This window comes from Hesperophylax consimilis, chromosome 3 (assembly GCF_061612785.1).
Source record: "Hesperophylax consimilis isolate HC1 chromosome 3, BYU_Hcon_1.0, whole genome shotgun sequence".
In the NCBI taxonomy this organism is placed as follows: Eukaryota; Metazoa; Arthropoda; class Insecta; order Trichoptera; family Limnephilidae; genus Hesperophylax; species Hesperophylax consimilis.
Window position 1 is genome coordinate 14,837,042 of NC_142838.1, and position 19,904 is coordinate 14,856,945.

Consider the following 19,904-nt stretch of genomic DNA (forward strand, 5'->3'; position numbering starts at 1 on the left):
CTTGCCTTTTACGTGAACTTCGGTAATATTAAATTGTTATACATGGTGTCCGGGGGTTAAGTGCACTAACTTCGGGGGTGATTCGACATGATAGTAAAAGTAAAAAGATAAGTAACTTTTTTCGAAATTCCAACGTTTAACGATAGTTTTAAGGTTAAGAAAGTTGAATTGCTTGTACGGGAAAATAAATATTATTTTATGGAAAAATATTTTTGTATTGGAAAATAAACATTGGAATTTGTAAAAAGTTATTTTCCTTTTTTACTTCTACCATCATGTAGATCACCTTCTACCACCATGTAATCACCTCTCGAAGGAAGAAAACTTTACACCCGGACACCCTTTTAAGAAATTTGAACTATCCCATGCAGTCAATGAACTATACAAAATTAGAGGTAAACATTTTTGAAGCAATTTTTTGGAAAATGATGAAGGATACCTTAAGTATAAAAAAATCTTAAAAATTGTAAGGAATTTTAACATTTAACTATTATTTATTAATAATTTTTATTTTTATCGGTGATTTTAACAACAGCAAATTGTCAAACTGAACATACGGAATTAGAAGACTCAAGATATGCCTTGTTTCCTGACAGCAAAGGTACAGTGCATTTGGTAGACCTGCAAGATGATTCTAAATCAGATGCTAGGTACAATGCAGATGAAGACATTTCGTACTATCTCTATACGAGGTAAACTTAACCTATAATTATAATTGATATTTATGGAATCAACTTTTTAAATAAATTTTACGTTTTTATCAAACACATGATCACTGGAAGGTATGTCTTAACTTAACTAGCCTTAACCAGTGGTTAAGCGTAAAATGATTGTAATGAGTTGTAAGGTTAACAAATATTTATTTTAAGATAAGAATGTAACGTCTTTGTGATTTGGGCATTTGTTTAAGGAAGAATCCACATGTTTCCCAGAAGATATTCAAAGGAAATCAAGCAAGCATTATTGCGTCATACTTTAATAAGAAAAAACCCGTAAAGATGACAATCCATGGTTGGACAGGAGACCAAACGAGTCCAGTAAATGTTCAAAGCAGAACTGGTAAGTAAACTTAAAATAAGTAATTTAAACATTTCTTCAACATTATTTGAACTCGATGGTATTTTCACAACACACCCCACTTATTTTACGTCTACCCCAAAATTTCGAACAAAAGTGTAAAGTTAAGCAAGATAGATAGACCACCTAAAAGTTTTGAAGTAAGTCACGGACCGAAACGTACTAGGGTCCCTAGAAGGGTCCATTGTTCCTTTTTAAATGCCTGATGTGACGATACATTGTTTTGATAACTAGGCATTTCCGAAAAACATAACTTTGCTTTTAGTTAGTACTAAGTTCTCACTGTTAATTGTTGTTTTATATATCTGTAAGAAATGTTTCAAAGTTTTGTGCTGCCTTTGAACCTTTGAACGACGGATTAGATGCTGTCATGCTGCTGTCACGCTACTATCATGCTGCTATAATACTGCTGTCATGCTGCTGTAATGCTGCTATCATGCTGCTATCATGCTGCTGTCGTGCTGCTATCATACTGCTGTCATGCTGCTGTCATGCTGCTGCGCAAAATAATAGACTAGCAGTTCTGAACAAGAAAGTTAAAATTTAAAATAAAATAAAACAATCAATTTCATTTTATTAAACGTGGATATCATTCGATGTCCGCTGACAATCTTTTATTATTAAAAAGTAAAATAAACTAAATTTTAAGACTACAATAAATGAAAGATGTCGTATTTTTTATCGTACCAAGTATGTACCTACTTAAAATGTCATCGAAGACCAAATGATTTAAGATTTACTCTTTATTCTGTGGTTTTTACGGAGAAAACAGCCTTAGTGGTTGAGGGGAAAGGTCCTCGACTTCGAATCCGGTTCGAATCCCAGCATGCGCATATAAATTGTCACATCAAATAATATTTAGTATAATTGTGGCATGCTGCCCGTCTCACAGTGGTAGATATACTGAGTATTACTGTGGTGAAAGATATTCAGAATTGAAACGTTGCTTTAAAGGGCGTTTTTGGCGGACAGATACAAATAGTCAGCCCCACTTTCCTCTCCCCATCTCCTTCCCCTCCCGTACCCTTCAGCCTTGCGAAATCCCAATTGGGAAAGCCATATTTTCAGTGGATCCGATTAGCAGAGAGCACTTGGGACTGTGTGGTATTCACAAAAAAAAACAAATTTTAGGTTTATCAAAAATTGTCAATCATTATATTAATGCTTTCATCCAAATCATTTTACGTAGAATATTTTAAATGTCAAGTCTTTACTCGATGCGCACAGTTTACACTCAAGTTTGTTTCCTGCATAGCATCGGACTTCCTAAAGATCATATTTATGAAGCTTGTTGAATTTGCAAAAGATATTAGATCAGCGAAAATGCATTGTTTTTCGTAGCATTCCTCCAAGTATTAGACGTGAACGTCATAATAGCAGACTGGTCTAAAGGCAGTAACGGAGCATACGCCGAGGCCGTGAAGAACTGCCCGGAGACCGCAGCCAGCATCGGGGATTTCCTGGACTGGCTCAACCAGATCGGGGTTCCCTTTCGGAACATGCACCTGATTGGACATAGTCTGGGCGGGCAGTTGGCGGCCCTAGCCTGCAGGGCTTGCACTAGAGGAAGTGTGGGCTATTTAACAAGTATGTATTAAAGAAAATGTTTTTGCTATACTATGGCTAGTACATTACACATTGCCGTCGCCTGCCATCAGTGCCTCCCCTGAGGTCAGGAACAGGACTGAGGATGGGCTGATCGTGAATTGGTGACCATCCGCCCTGCCTCCAGGTTCTCCGACGCTTTCTCCTCATGGTCTTCGGGATCTTCCCAACCCCAACATACATCTTTCGTCGAGGCACAACCGGTTGCCTGGTTTAAGGGCGCCAAACCTGATCCTCGTCAAACCAATCCAATGCTGATGTCTCATAATTTTTCATTTTTGCAGGTGGCTGTAAATTATTATTTGTACCTGTTATTGTTGGTACCTTGTACATATGACCTGTTAAACTAACCAAATATAGTAGATATTACTAACAAATTACTAATACGCAGCGCTTGCATACTGCGAATAACATTGTATGCATGGACATTTTGGAGGTCTTGTTTTGAAATTTTAAATGACTCGGTATATAAAAAAAAATTAGCGTCCTTGCGAGAGCTCTAAAGGGATACCATCAGTACCTAAAACAGGGCGGGGAAGTGATGGGCCTCCTCCAGTACATTACACTTGTATATGTATTTTGGATTGTTTATACATAAACAAAAGTTTTACGAAATGCATTATACATAGACCGTTAAAAGTTTTACAAAGTACAAAGTATACTTACTGTGATAATTGTGTTATATTATCATTGTCTTGCCACAAATTGTTTAACCTATTTATGAATGATAACTTTACAATATTTGAGAACATTTATGTTTTTTTCTTTTTGCAGATAATTATGACTTAAATGGTAACAAAGTACATGTTATCCGAACAAACTACATTACTGGCATAATCTTAAATTTACTAACACATGCAATGATTTTTTTTCTCTTCGACAAATTTTAACAAAAATTTAGAATAGCATAAAAAATATCACTCGCTAACATATGTTTGTTAAGTTGGTACTGTTCACTACACAAAAATAAAAATACGTAGCAAAACACTTTCTATGAGTTCTCCATTCAAAGTGTTTTGAAAGTCTTTCTTTCGCCAGGTTTGGATCCTGCACTGCCATCATGGGACGCGGACTCGGACAGAATTCGCAAAACGGACGCGGCATACGTTGAGGTCATCCACACCAATATTGGTATATTCGGTATGACGGACCCAGCTGGCCATAACGACTTCTACCCTAACGGAGGTCTGCACATGCCCGGCTGTGGGGACAACCATGCGTGCTCCCACGGCCGATGCGTGGAGTACTTTGCTGAGTCCATCGACCACCAGTGGTTCATGGGAAACAGATGCGAGACAGTAACTGAAGCCGAGACTGGGAAGTGTTATGATGACAAAAAAATGCACATGGGAGGGGCAAATGCGAAAAAAGGGTTAGTCCAAACAATCTATGCCTAAAAAGCCGTAAAATAAAAGAGTCGTTTTATTTAACTGCTTTGTAATAGAAAATGGATGAGCCTGAGTGAACATGACGTGATCCAGTATTGAATACTTTTGGTGTGTTTTCTAAAGTATTGGTTCAAAACATGATTTAAATCGACTTTAGCAGCACCAACAATTTGACTTCCATCAATTTTAGTTATTTATTTTATTTCGTTTTACGCCCAGCTGCGCTTTCACATGGATTATAAGAACAGAATATACCTACCTAGTGAGCTATCGAAAATTTTACATAAAGTTTTCAAAGCATGAACTAACGACTGATAAACTAAATATGAAATATTTGTAAAACATGTAACTGTAACTAAAATTAAAATAAAATTAAATAAACTAGAACAATACCACACGTAAGACAAATCACTAAAACTACATTAACATTAACAATAATTTGTAGGATTCAACAAAGTGCTGGTATAGATTATGCTTAATTCCGTAATGGTGGCAGTAGGTAAATATATCAATAGTACCCCCAAACTTGTAACCCAGATCATCCATCCTATTGGTTAGTGAGTGTGTCTGATAGTTGGTTGTGTATGTATTGCACAAGAATGTTACATTTTGTCTTGTGTTCCTAGAAAATAAAATTTAATTATATTAGGTAAGTAGATACATGTTGCAATAAGCGTAATATATGTGTGTTCTGATGTTATTTTCTTTACAGGTTGGGTATCTTTTCATTGGAAACCAATGATAAATCTCCATACTACAAGGGAAAAGGAACCGGTTGAGACTGAGGAATATGTTGATGTGCTCATCTATTAACTACATATTTTCTATTAATTTATGATTACTTGAAATTTGTATCTACTTACGCATAAGATTTTTTGCATAAATGGTTTAAACACAAACAGTAGGAAGCCTTTTTCTTAATTAATTAATTAAAAGTAGGTAGCTACGCAAATATTATAAGAATCGTTACAGCTAAATGTTTTAATGTATTTGTTTCCTCTACTGATGCGATGTTTAGATAATGCTTAATTTCTCTTCAATTTGCAAACCGCTGAGTGAATACCTAATGAACCCTGTCGTCCATTCTTGGAAAGCGCGAACGATGTTATGATGGACATTGGACATCTACTGAATTACTTATATTCGCCATGACCTTATTAACCAAACGGTCTAAAGAGTTTCTTCTTTCCTCAAAGCAGTCAAGTGCAGGACCTTGAGGAGGAAATAACTAAATACTTTAATTTAATTACCCAGTGATAGTCAGATAAATCATATATTTATTCGTTCATATTTTAATTGTTTTTATGTGCAAATGTTTAAGTCGATAAGAATGATTGCGGTATTCAAATAATAACTTTTGATCGATGGGCAGTGCTGTGATATTGATTAAAATGTAACATTGTGAATTTTTACTGTTATGTCAACAAGTTTATAGTGCGATTCGTTTTAATGATAACAGAATAATTAATGATTGACACCTGAATAAAAAACTTGCCACAATGAAGATTTTAATATTTTTGATAACACTGTTTTCTGCAGGTGAGATAAAATATATATTGTAGTGTATTAATACCATATTTTTAAATCCCTGATTTTATCTTCATCAAAAAAATTTATATTTTCAATGCATTGAAATTTTATTTTTTTAGCCTTTTCTGCTGTGCTTAATACTGCCACAAAATATGACCCAGTTTGGCTGGCGAGCGTAGAGAATTTTCCAATGGTGCGCACTACGAATTTCACAAAGGACTTTTGGTCATTGATTTATGACGTTCACGTGGAATTCCGGCTATTTACGAGGCAAGTTTTTAGAGACTGTCCAATGTTCACCGCTCTTCAATAAAAATAAACAATGCCTATCTGCCAATGGAACAGGAAACGCATTCCAAATTATTATTTATCAACTATTGAATGCCGAATGGCATTTCATACTAGTGATGTACCTATTCTGTTGTATTTACTCGTGTCAATGACGCAGAAAATTTTTTTTTTTTTTTTATATTAACTCCACACAGGAGGCCCTGAAGAAAATAATTTTCCTCAGGGCCTATGTCATCTTTGGGGATGCTGTGTGGAGGGTCTTTTTGTGGAGAGGAAGGAGTGAACATGGGTCTTGAAGAGTCCTATGTTGTAGGAGGGAGGAAACACAGAGGCCGGCAGTTCGTTCCACAGCCGAGCGGTTGAACTTAAGAACGAATCGTAGAAGCATATAAAGTCATTATGTTGATACTTACTTTAATAATGATTTGATTAGGTCCTTGCCGGCACTATTACACTTTCAAATACAACTTGTTTTTAATTTGAATTTCAGTCTTGTTTTTAGGAATGAATGAATTAAAGAACGAGTGCAAATGTTCGAAGCGGAATGTCTGACTCGTTGTCGATGACAATGCATTCTATCAACTTTTGATGGCAATCACGTACACACACGCGGACATAGAAGCATTTATCTGAAATTTAATGACATTATAGCAGTTTTTTTTAAAAGAGAAGACTGTTAACATAAAATTCAAGTGATCACTTAGGCCATAGGCCCTTGTGGCCCAATCTTGTGCCATATCCCATTTTGAATCATCCTTTTAACAGTAACCCGGTCTCTTTTATAAAATTTAGCAGTGTCGTCATTGGATATGTTTTATTTTTTATTTATAAAATACATGGTAAAACATTAAAATATTTTTTTATATGTGATACATTAAATCACCATACTAGCCGACTGCCTGTTTCATGGTTATCGATGGAATATAGTAATTTGAGGTCTAGTGTGAACATATGAACTAAATATATAAATGTTTTGAAAATAGAAAGGATTACAGTAGAAAATTTATAACGGAAATAGAAAATATAAAATAGAAAGCAGAAAAACGAAAATAAAAAAGAATAAACTAGAATAAGACATGCTATTATAAAATAGAAAACAGAAGAGTGAGAAGAAAAAACATATATATAACAAAGAAAAAAGAAGAAAACGACATGCTATTATGCAGGATTGGATCATATACATAACTCTTTTTTTTCTAGTTGTGTATATGTACATGCGTGCATAAGCGCGTAAATACACGTATACACATACATCCCATACACACATAATCATATATATAGACGCATACATATTCATACGCATATATATGTACACGCACATATATACACATACATAGGTACATATACTTACAAATATATACATACTTATTTATTCACATATATATTTTAACGACATTTACAACATTATCTGAGTATGAGAAACAGGCTACTAACACTATCACATTCACTCATCAAAAAGTCGGCAAGCTTCTTTCTGAAAGTGTGATATTTGGCTATTGACTTTAATTCAGTTGATAAGTTATTAAATATTTTAGGAGCAAGAAAATTAAACTTTGACTGTGCCATTGAAGTTTTTGTTGCTTGAATTATATAGTTCGATTGGTTGGAACATCTTGTGTTACAGATTGATTCAATAATATATTTTTTTGTAAATTTGTATTTAAAATGAGAGGTTAGATTTTATATTAAGAACTTTGAAGTCTTTAAATTAGTCCTTCTGGTGGTGTATATAATGTGCTTTGTAAATAGACCGTATTATTAATGTTTGAGTTTTTATTAGTGGATCTAATATAGTTTCAGAGCATCCTCCCCAGACAATTATACCGTGCGATAAGATTGATTGACACAGGGATCGTGGCTATGTCTGCTGGTTCTACAATGTGTCTTCCCAGGTATCCGGGCTCTATTCCCAACAATGCGGGACATTGATACCAAAGGCGAATTGAAGTCTCCATATCCTCTTCACATTTTTGCATTTATTAATGTATTGCTTACAGCAGTTAAAATACGAAATAAATGTCTGCCAGGTTCAATACTCAGTCAATCCAATTAATTTGTTTGTTTTAATGTTTTAAAATAGATGTATCGTAATAAAAAAACTGTTAGTAGTTTACTGGTTGATTTTTGTGTGTTATGCCCTGTCGCTCTAACACTTGCCTTATATCGTAAAGCATTATTGTATGTATTGCAACATTGAATTGTTGGCTGGGTGGTGCATTCAAAACATCCCTTTTGCCAGTAGAAATAATACAATTAAATAAATAAAATAAATAAATAATAAACCGTATGATTGCCCCACTATCAGATTATTTCAAGAGTTTAAAGTCCCTTTACTACAAATTATTTATAAAAAAAATAACTTTTACAAATCCACAAAGATTGTTAAAACAAAGAAAAATGAACACTTTTTGCGAACAGCAATTGATCAAAATTAAACATCTTGGTTTTAATACAGATTTGTTCTATTTTTTAAGCATCTCACATTTTATACTACAATCGTCTAAAATAGATTTTTATTTTCGCTTGTGCATAGATGTATTCAGTGTAATTCTTGAGTTCCTTATAAGATTGAATCAGGATCAGGATAACTTAAATGAAGAAATTTACTTTAGTTCTGCTCTCTTAATTTAATATTTTATGCTATTATTGATTTCATTCATTTTTCGTTCTCAGGCAAAATCCCGATAAATACCAAGTTCTGGAGACAGACAATCCAGCGATGCTGAACGATTCGTTCTTTAACAGGGATTTGCCCATAAAAGTTCTAACCCACGGATGGTACAACAACGGTTCGAGCCCGATGCCGGTAAATATAAAAGAAGGTTAATATATTTATTTTTAATGTTTAATTATAACTACTTTTATGTTATTACACAGCTTAATTGGAATGTAACGATTATTTTGTATGTATTGTTTTTACACTAACTCCACCCAGGAGGCTACGATGAAAATGAATTTCCCTCAGGGCCTATGTCATCTTTAAGGATGATTTTTTGTTGGAAAGTCTTTTAAAAGAAATGTAGGAGAGAAAGTTCTGGGAAGAACAAGCGTACGATGGTAGGAATCTAGGGGTTAGTGTGTTCAGGAGTGACGAACTTATGAATCTTTCTCTCCTGCTGCAGTGCAAAGCGGTAGGTCAAAAAACCCCAGTTGTAGAAGTTAAAGGGTTTCCCCAAATCAGCTTCTCTCGATCTGGCACGCCACACAGCTACTGGGCAGGCACTTCCTGGACACACCTCACCCGATGAACCGGGGCACCCCTACGTAATCACGAAATGTAGCGATTCACTTGTGGTGACCTATGGCAGAGATGTTGGTTATCTAATAAATGGTTCCCGGGATGGTGGTACTCAAAACCGCCTCCCAAATTGAAAATTGATTGTTAGAAAAGGCATCGATTACGATTGCTATGGTGATACCACACGAAGAATTCTCTAATATTATTAAATATTGAAACTATGTATTCTACTTGAGCCAAATATTGATAATGTGTTATTTATTCATGGCACCATTTTTAAAATGTCAAATTTCCGAGATTATTGGCAAAATTGGCATCACTAAATCTGCTAAAATTCGATATCGGGACTTTTCATCAATCGTGCGAGGGCTTTAAACCATAATATTTGAACAATAACACCGTGTTAAATATTCATTATACTAACAATATGTTAAATATTGATTTACTTAACTTGTTGTCACGATAGTTGGCTGATAGTCTGGGTATGAGATCTGTGAGTCTGAGAAATCTGTGGGTCAGTGTGCTCAGGAGTGACGGACATAATGTGCATGAATCCGTCTCTCCCAGTGAGGTGCAATTGACGGGCAGACGCATCCTCTGCCAAGACCAGGATAAATAACACCCATGAACCCTAGTACCACTGCCATTTGGGGTGTCCTATGGCATAAGTGTTGGTTATCCAAAGAATGGTCCCGGGGCGGCGATAAACGACTTGTTTTCATAATCATTTTATTCTATTTGAGAATTCTTCATCCATAATCATAAAATAACCTAGTTTGTAAATTATTTTTCAGCATACCTAAACGTGAGCGATCTGAACATCATAGTAGTCGATTGGGCTACAGCCGCCAACGTGAACTACGTATCAGCTAGTTACAACGTGGCCAGCGTCGGGCGCCACCTCACCTGGTTCCTGAACTTCCTTATTACCGAAGGAGTGTCCATGTACGACGTCCACCTCATCGGTCACAGCCTGGGGGCGCACGTGGTGGGCATTGCCGGTGCATTTGTGGAGAAGGGACCCATTCATTCCATAACTGGTAAATGATAATGATACTTTTTTAGAAGTTCAATCTTAAAAGTTTAAAGCTTCAAAGAAAAATGTCAAGGTGCAAAGTTCATATTTTCCATACAGGAAATAGTACGACACGTACGTCGGTCGATTACAGGAATATTTAGATGAATGAAGAGCTGTAGTGTCACGCTAATCGCCATCGGTGCATCTCGTCAGCGACTAAAGTTACGCGTTGCACTATTCGTATTCCTGGTAATAGAAGTCGATAATTTTTTTGTAAGATAATTAAAGTATCAATAATTATTTGTTAACATATAAACATGGTTATGGCCTTAATTTATTATTGTATTCATAAAATTAAAATAATAAGTTAAGGCATAATCAGAAATGTTTGGTAGCATGCCACCGTTTTCATAACGGATCATTACAATGTGTGCAATGTATAAGATTAATTTAACCAAAGAGGTTGGAAACTTCGTTAATGTTTCAAAGTAGTCACTTACAGGCTCAAGCTCGTCTAAAAGCTTACCTTTCTTGGATTTAATGTCTAAAATACTGCCATGTATGTGAAACCACGCTTAACCGTGTTAGAAAGTTTCTTACACGATGGTGATAAATAAGGAATTTTCGGAAAGTCTCGCGATTACATTAAATATTTATAATTCAATGTCTGACATAGTCTGCATTGTATAAATTTTCTAATCTATTTTATTGTTTTTAATTTTAATAAAGAGTTGATAAAAAGAATCGGAGTTTCTGCATGACATAAATTTCCTTTCACTTCAAGGATTGGATCCCGCCTTGCCTCTATTCACAGAAGGAAATAAAGATGCGCGTCTGGACAAGCACGATGCGCAGTATGTGGAGGTGATCCACACGTGTGCGGGCTACCTGGGCTTCGCCAAGCCCATTGGACACGTGGACTTCTATCCCAATGGCGGGTCCAGCCAGCCTGGCTGTGGAACCGATTATAGAGGTAACAATATATTAAATGTGCTAAATACAGAAGTACGTTATTCGATTACAATTATTATTTATTGAGTTGACATCGCGGTCCCAATCAAGCGTAGTGTGTTCAATTCTTAGGCTGGATAAATCCTCTATCACAACACAAGCATCATTTTCCGTTTACTGTGATGGTAGTAGGATATTTTCAAATATTGTTATTCGTAACCCGGGAATGTTTGTCTTTCTTTAAAAAAAAGGTAGTGGGAGGGGAAAAAATGAGTAAGAGGAATGTAGGGAAGTGACTATTCAGATTTTGTCACCAAACACGGTAGAAGCCTTTTAAAGCAAAGTTTCAATTTTGAATGGTGGTCTTCACCAGGGCGATACTGATAGTATCTTCCGCCGGGGTAGGGAGAAAACTACTCTCCACAAGACAATGTGATTAAATGTGACCTGAGTAAAAATCTTCCCAAATAATGTCAATCATTCTCGACATGTACCAAAATAAATCACAAGAATAAGAGGACAACAGAAGAGTAAAAAGTAATTTTTTTCTAGGTTTCTGCGCCCATAACCGAGCTCACAGGTTCTTTGCTGAGTCGATATTCCTCGATGTGAATTTTGTGGCATCGCGGTGTGAAAGTTATGAGAATATTGCCTCCGGGTGTTGCAAGCCTACAGGGGAAACACTTAACATGGGGGGATTCGATATCAACGATGGGTGAGTGATAATTTACCTCAATTTTTGTTGACAGTTTGTACAGGTAATACCTAATTTATTAAAATTATTGTTTTAAACTTGACAAACCTCCGCGGAAAGTAGAAAAGCGCAAAGTGTTGCTTGTATTATGATGGGGTTAATATTATTTAAACTGTTTATTAAGTATTTAAGTACTGATAATACGATTTTTATCTTTCATTCTTTTTTTAAATAATTAATCAATTTACAGAGTATCATAATTAATATTAGCTAAAATAATTCATAAAATTAGTTTTCACTGCTTTTGATTTTTTAGTGTTCCTCTTCTGTAGAAGCAGGCGCTTGTGTCTAGAAGAGTGGTGAGCATCAAGATGAAGAATATTTAGTGTTTGTAATTATGATAAGGAAATATTAAAATTAAATTTTTTAATTAATTAAAAGGATAGTTTCATCATTTTGTTTTTTTTTTTAAATTGAACTTCTCTTTAATCGCTTTTAGTAGGTGTTTATCGTTTTCGAATGTTCTGATATTTTTGGGTAGGCTGTTGAAGTATTTTTTCCCTAGATATATGTAATGATGTTAAGTAAAAGTGGTGTTACATTTTTGTGTTGGGAATATATTTTTTGACGAGTACGACTTTCAGTTAAAAAAATGTGATTTTCTTTTTCTTTTATTATTTGAATTATTATGTTTTTTGGACAAGATCATTAAATTTAAAAACATTAAATTCTTCAAATAATAGGTGTGTTGGTTAATTGCTTGGTTTTTTCAATATTATATTTATAATTAGACGTTGTATAATTTCAACAGGAAGTAGATTTGTTTTGTATACATCTCCCCAAAGTATAATTATAATCAAATTAAATTATTAAAAATGTTTAATAAATTAATAAAATGAGTAGGGCACTGCGAGCGGATATTCTTATCTTAAAAGTCATAACTTTTTTCAAACTTTCAACACCATTAGTTTACACAAATATATTCAAATACACATTTGAGAGAGAACACTATCTTAGTGAAGTGCCTGTACCTAGGACAATTATTTGCAATGAAAAATGCAATTCGTCACACGACCGCGTAATTAAATAAAATTCCTTATTTTAGGAATAGCATTTGCGGAAACTGATTTGGAAAGACACATTGTCGTCTCACCTTTGGAAAATAATCCGAAGGATTGTTAGAAACTTAGGTATTCATACAGAATAGAAAGGTTTAAAGCTTTGCTCAGAAGTTTCAGAGATGAAACAAAGATGTCTCAAACAGAAAAACGAAAAATGCTGATAAAAGAAAATCATTATTTTGTGTGATTGCACTTCTCGGAAAAAACATTTCAATGAATCGGTATTTCCATTAATATATTGTATAAATCATAATATAAAATGCTGATTTATTTATTTGCAGGAAGGAAGGCGTTTATTACTTGTCTACAAATAGCGAATCCCCATATGCAAAAGGATCCAGGAGAAAGAATCCATTTAAATTTTAATTATAACTATGTAAACATGCTTTAAAATTTACACTACTTATAAACAATAACTAATCTACCCTGAACGATTGTTTGCGTATAAAATTTTAAACAACTTTATATTAAGGCCCTTTTAATTGACGACCGCTATGTTTTAAAGATTAATTTATTGATGATTAAAAGATCACGAAATATAAAATTTATTTTTCTTTCTTTTTTCTTAAAAACGAAGTTATAAAATGCAGATTTCGCACACTCAAAAAATATAAATAAATCATTTTAAAGAGTCCCTAGATTGTATGTTGGTGTACTGTAAGGAACAAAAATAATTTTTAAGCAATGATAATTCTTTTAGGAAGTCGAATAATTAAAAAAATAGCATGGTCAAATTAAATCACAAGTTTAAATTTAAGCGGAATTAATAAACGTCGCCACACGCCCAGTATTTTTGACATTTTCGGGGTAAAAGAGGTGTTAAAAACTGGTTTCAGATCTTTTTTATAAGTTTCGGTGATTTCGGAAGACTCAAATACATTCAAACGTGTCTTCTTTAAATGACACGCAATTTTTTTTAGATGTGCTTTGTGTTTATATAGACTTAATATGTCTTCATATCAGGGCAATCGATAAAAATGTAAATGATTAAACAAATGGTTTTCCCACAGTATAATCAATCCTCCTCATAATGGATTAAAAATCACCCGTTGAAATATCCCTTTTTTATTAAATTCAATTTACTAGATTAATAATCTTCTAAATCCCGATTGTTAAGGAAAGCAGCTTCAAGTTCATTGTGATGGCTACAAATCCAAATACCGTATCTTCTAAATCCCAATTGTTAAGGAAGGAAGCTTCAAGTTCATTGTGATCGCTGCAAATTCAAATATCGTATCTTCTAAATCCCTATTGTTAAAGAGAGCAGCTTCAAGTTTATTGTGATCGGTACAAATCCAAATATCGTATCTTCTAAATGCCGATTGTTAAGGACTGCAGCGTCAAGTTCATTGTGATCGCTACAAATTCAAATATTAACCGATTAAAGTCAAATTTTCTACTAATATTTTCTATTTGTGTATTATTTTACTGTCAATAGATACTGCGATAATAATCCTAACGATTTTTGTGATAATGCGATAGCTAAATCAGAAATATCAGCTAGATAGCTTTATTCCTTTCTACAGATAAGTTCTGCCCCGCGTAGATGGTCGTAACTGGCACCAACGCTGAATCTTTAGGGCACACCGCCCCACGTAAACTATTGTAAAATTACATACGATAGTGTTCAAGGTAAAATAATATTGGTTTATTGAGTTGCGATAAATTACTCAGTCTTAAAACCGGTTAACATATTTTTCACAAAAACGGCGCTCTACAAATTATCCAATTATTATTATTATTATTATTATTATTATTATTTATATTAACTCCCACATAAAGTTTGTATTATATCCAAAAAAAAATGAAAATCTTAAGGAGTCCATTATGTGGGTTTCCACATTTTACGTAGAAGGGGTCGATATGGTAAAAAAAAATTTTTTTTTATGTAATGCCGTCCATCTTCATCAATTTTCTTGAACTCGATTGATATTTATTTAATTTTCATTAAAGTATATATTGTCTCTCTACTTGAGAAATTATTTTTTGATTGAAGAGATCCATAGTTCAAACATAAACGATGAAATTCATTCGTTCATAAGTTCTGAACATCACAAATATTATATTCAGATTTATTTAATTTAAAATCAATTTTCTGGACATTTTGATTTATAATATCAGGGCGGTTCACGTAAAATAATTGAAATTATTTTTTCAACCATACGTTTACCTGCAAATGATAACTTTTCAACTCCAAAATAATAGCCACAATATCAAAAGATTAAATCACATGACACAAATTGAATGATAAACTCAATAGAGTTAAAATAAAATATATAATAATACTAGCAGTTAAAAACCCGTTCCGCGGGTTTTATTGCTGCTAGGCCCTTCGGGCGGCACTTCATTGGGCTTCGCCCAGTTTAAGTGATACTAACAACAGTTATATTTAATAGGTAGATATTAGGTCATTCACAGAAAGAGGGTGAGTATATATTGTTAAAACACGGAACAGGAAGGAGTTAATGGATAGTAAAATGTTCAATTTAGGCATCATAAGAATGACAGTTGTTCGGGTAAAAATTTACCTTTCCCGAATAATTGCCTAAATGGGTAAAGGTAAATTAAAATAGGTAAATATCCAAAACTATGTTAAGAATATTAAATGTCTGCTGTTTGCAGATGACCTTAAAAATCTGATGGAAATAAGCTCCCAACAAGATTGTCTTAAAATGCAAAGTGATCTGGATGTACTATCTGAATAGTCGTTGATAAACAAATTAGATTTCAATACAAAAAAATGAAAAAGGATCTTGGTGTCGTCTTTGATCCCGAGCGATGTTTGGGCACCATACCACCAGAAGTACATTGATATGATAGAGCAAATCCAGAAGAGATTCCTCAGGTATGTCTATATGCGGACGCATGGAACCTATCCTAGGTTCATGCACCATATCGACTTACTTGAGGAAACTAATTCTGTGAGTCTGGAAACTAGGCGGAAAGCAAGTCTAGCTAATATGTCTTTTAAAATTTGGAACAATTTTATTGATGGCCCATTCCTCTTGGGATGCTATGATTTATATGTACCAGAACACTACAGCCGAAGTCGATACCATGACTTATTGAGAGTACTAAAAGGCAAAACCGACGTCCTGGCAAACGAGGGGAGTGGTGCTGTTGAACAAACGTGGAATTTGAATTTGGATGTAAGTGACCGTTCTCTAAATGGCCTGAAACAATTATTGAAGAGTCACTTACCTAAATGCTGATATGATGTAAAATTTTACTGTATTTAAAATTATACTGTAACTGAAATGAATGTTCTGTTGTACAGTAAAAAAAAATAAAACATAACCTAACCTAACCTAGCATAACCCAATCTAACCTATCCTAACCTATAATAACCCAATTCAACCTATAATCACCATTTTTTAAATATTTCTTTATTTATAAAACAAACCTAAACATCTTTACTTTAGTTTTTCGAGCTCGGCTAAAATAGTACCTACCTAGTATTTGCATAGAGTAAATGGTCAAAATTCTAGCCACTCATATTAGGAATACTAATAAAAAAAATGAATAAAATCAATAGAAATTATTCATGTAATTGTAATATTCAATTATTTACGTAATAAAAATTTAATTAAATGAAAATGATAAATTAAAAATTTCCCAAATGCGTTCAGATTCCTTTTATATTTATTAATTAAGGTAAATCAGAAGGTTTTACTAAAAAAATATTTCGTATTAGTTAATTAATTAATTATCAGCGATTCCGAAAAATTACCTAAATATATATTATATAAATATATTTACATTACATATATATTTATTCTGGCAAAATGCTTGTTTTATGTACATGTCAGATTAGAGATTTGTTGGCTAATATTAAAATCAACGAACCGTTTCTATCTTCTGATTGTGTTTCATGTTATTTTATTGGGTTGGCAGTGCCTATACTTCCTACAAACACGCGCGTTTTATGCGTGGACTTCATGTCGGTATTCTGTCAAAATGGTGCGAATTATTATTTACGTAAATAACATTAAATATCAATATTTTTCAAAATCGTAAATGCAAAGAGTTGTTGTTTATTGTCATTAAGTTGAATCAAATTTTGTTTTATTTGTAAATGCGTATTAAAACGGTAGTTTTACGTACATAATTACCGTTGTTTGAATAAATGAAATTGTACGTATTTGTATATCGCTCTTAGGCGCTCTGTCGGCCAATAGGCAAACTACTCCAGCGGACGGTAAAGGAGAGATTGACATTTTCAAGTAACCTTAGAATGTTTGATTCTTGACAACGCCAAATATATAAAAAAAAGTAATTGTGGATATTTTTTACTGTAATGTAATTAATTCAATGGATTTAACTTTCTAAAACATGTTTTCTTCGATATTATCCAAAAATTATATGAGCAGAAACAATGCTTTTGAAGAAATCTCGTATTACATGAGGCGATCCTATTTTAGTATGAAATCGGGTCTTAATTTTCAAGTTACGACTAGACCGTCCCGACGCTAGCGTAATAATAATTTAAGATTAAACTTTATCTACCGACCCATTCTTATACAACACCCGTTGAAGTACCTACATACAAACTGTACAACTACAGCTTATCTGATCCACGGCACAGATAAATGAGACTGCATTCTTATTTTTTATGAGACATCGACGTACTAACACATTGCAGAGATAAGGCGATGGAATATATTTTCTATATTTAGAAAAATATTTTTCACACTCATTAGAATTATGGGTGTTAAAGGTGGGATTTTACATCTAATAAGAACGCCTATGAAGTTACTTACAAGTATATTTACAATCAGTTAACACTCATGATTAAATTTTGATATTTTAACGAAATGGTGGAGAGCGAACAGGGGAGCACTTCGCGAATTCTCGTAATCTAGGTTATCAGAAAATGAATGAATCGTTTCCTTGGCCCTTCGCGGTGCAGGAAACACTAAGCCAATCATGTTCCCTATTGGAAGAGGAGCCGCCAATAGAATTTACTTTAAGGTAAGGTGACTGCTGTGTTCGCTTTCCACATAGTAATTTCATTTAATTTGTTGACTTCATGATATGAAAGGAGAATTTTTACGACTGAACGTAGTAAAACTTTGTATACTGGATTTATATAGACAATAAAAGGTTTTGCCACGTCACACAATATTAGAGAATTACCACATATACATGAAATTGGTGTAAATTACGAGTAAAGCAAATAAAGTTAAGCAACGTGTGTCGGGCTACTAAAAAAATAGGAGTTTAATAAGAAAGAAAAACACGACGCAACATTGTTCATTATGTCCACGTTCGTGTGTGTGAAATTATTAAGACGAGACCCTGAAATAAAGGCAGAATATTATCGGCGTAGGTGAGGCAGCCGTGCACAACAAATTTGTGATCCGCGGCCCTGGTGTATTGGACCCACGGTTGAATTTTCCCTTTCAAATCTCTAAAATAAAGTTGGAATCTTAAAGGCATAAGTGATGAAGGAATATTCGGCGCGCGGTCCAGCGTAATGGAAGGACCTAAGCTCGACTTTGCCTAAGCAGGCCTAGGAAATCGATCTTTCCGTGGGGTTTATTGTAATTATTTCTGATGAACGTATTACTAAAATCTCAAATGTTTTTAGAGGGATCTCTCGGGAAGTTATTACTTCATCGTCTGAAAAATAAAATCTAATGCTTAGTAATATTTTCATCAGAAATAATTAGAATACCCCCGTTATAAGAGGATTGTCACCTTAATATTGAAAGAATCGTTTTTTTTAAGTGTAAAAACAGGAAAACTATGTCTTTACCTGGTTGGGCAACAAAGTGAGGCCGGTTAAGGTAGGGGCTGTAGGAAGCGATTTATTATTGCGGATCTTGAAGAGGCTCGTATTATATGACGGAGGAAGAGCGTCGGAGAAGAAGGCAACCATAATGTGTTCCGCTCATGTCCGTCGAGTGTCACGCACGGACACCGGTGCTCCGGAATCAATGCTGCTAGCTCCTTAGAGCAGGCCACATAAAAATATCTGTAAAACAGACTCAGCATGCCTACATTGCGGCTGTGCATTAGATATAGAATTCGATCCGTTAACGACGTAGTCAATCAGACAGACCGCCCTACTTTGCACAGAATCAATTAGGTTTATTAAGTATTTTGGGGCTCCAGCCTAGAGGTGGCTCCCAAATTCAATTGTTGTTGTGAGATTTGTACAAGGTTAGCAGCGGGTCATCATATAAGTATCTTGGGAGTCATATTTACTCGGGCTTCTACGGATTTAATGAATTATCATAGTTATCGTAATTACTCAAGTATTCTTTCTTTATTTATGTGAATAGGTACTCCATAGTGACATCCCTAGTTGGGGTATATTGAGAGGATATAGGGAGATGAGAGGAGTAGGAAGATACGAATTAGGATGAAAGAGAATGTGCCGCATATGGAAGTCTTGTTTCTAAAACAAAGTACATTTTTTATTTAATTATTGAAGACAATATTAGCGTATCTTAAACGAAAATTTAGAACAGAAAAATTTAAAAAAAAAAAAAAAAATATAAGGTTACCTCTAGGACTTGAACCAAGGACAGTCGCCTTGCCAAGAAATAGTCTAGTCAAAAACCAAATTATTTGGAGGCATCATTTGATCTATAATTTTTTTTTGTTGCACAATGCACATTATCCAAAATAAATGATCGTTATTATAATTATAATAATAAGATAACATCTATTGCATATTCATATTCTCCAAAATAAAGAAATATCAGATCTATAATATCTATTGCAAAACAAGAGAATATTAGATCGATATTATCTATTGCAAAATAATAAGGCAAAATAAAGGAATATTAAATCGATAATATCTATTTCATATTCATAATCTCCAAAATTAATCAATATTAGTTCTATTGTATTTATTGCTTATCCATATTATACAAAATAAATGAATTTTATGTTTAATTTCAAAGGTAAGAAAAAAGTCACATCTAAAATTATCTCATTCATATTTATCCCTGATGCGTTGATATATATAATTCTTTAAGAA

General features: G+C 33.8%; 1 protein-coding gene across 1 annotated transcript; it reads left to right on the forward strand.

Moving 5' to 3' along the window:
* Nucleotides 1-425: 425 nt before the first annotated feature.
* Nucleotides 426-13,279, forward strand: LOC149425012 (uncharacterized). The gene is made up of 12 exons (XM_089647250.1): nt 426-444; nt 536-692; nt 911-1,059; nt 2,419-2,664; nt 3,721-4,054; nt 4,783-4,844; nt 5,720-5,870; nt 8,565-8,713; nt 9,924-10,169; nt 10,932-11,120; nt 11,651-11,813; nt 13,195-13,279. Exons 1-12 carry the CDS (start codon nt 426-428, stop codon nt 13,277-13,279), a joined length of 1,950 nt encoding a protein of 649 aa, XP_089503376.1.
* The last annotated feature ends 6,625 nt before the right edge of the window (nt 13,280-19,904 follow it).

Coding starts and splice junctions, on each gene's coding strand:
- LOC149425012 (XM_089647250.1), top strand. Junction 693..910: donor TCGTACTATCTCTATACGAG/GTAAACTTAACC, acceptor CATTTGTTTAAG/GAAGAATCCACATGTTTCCC. Junction 2,665..3,720: donor AAGTGTGGGCTATTTAACAA/GTATGTATTAAA, acceptor TTCTTTCGCCAG/GTTTGGATCCTGCACTGCCA.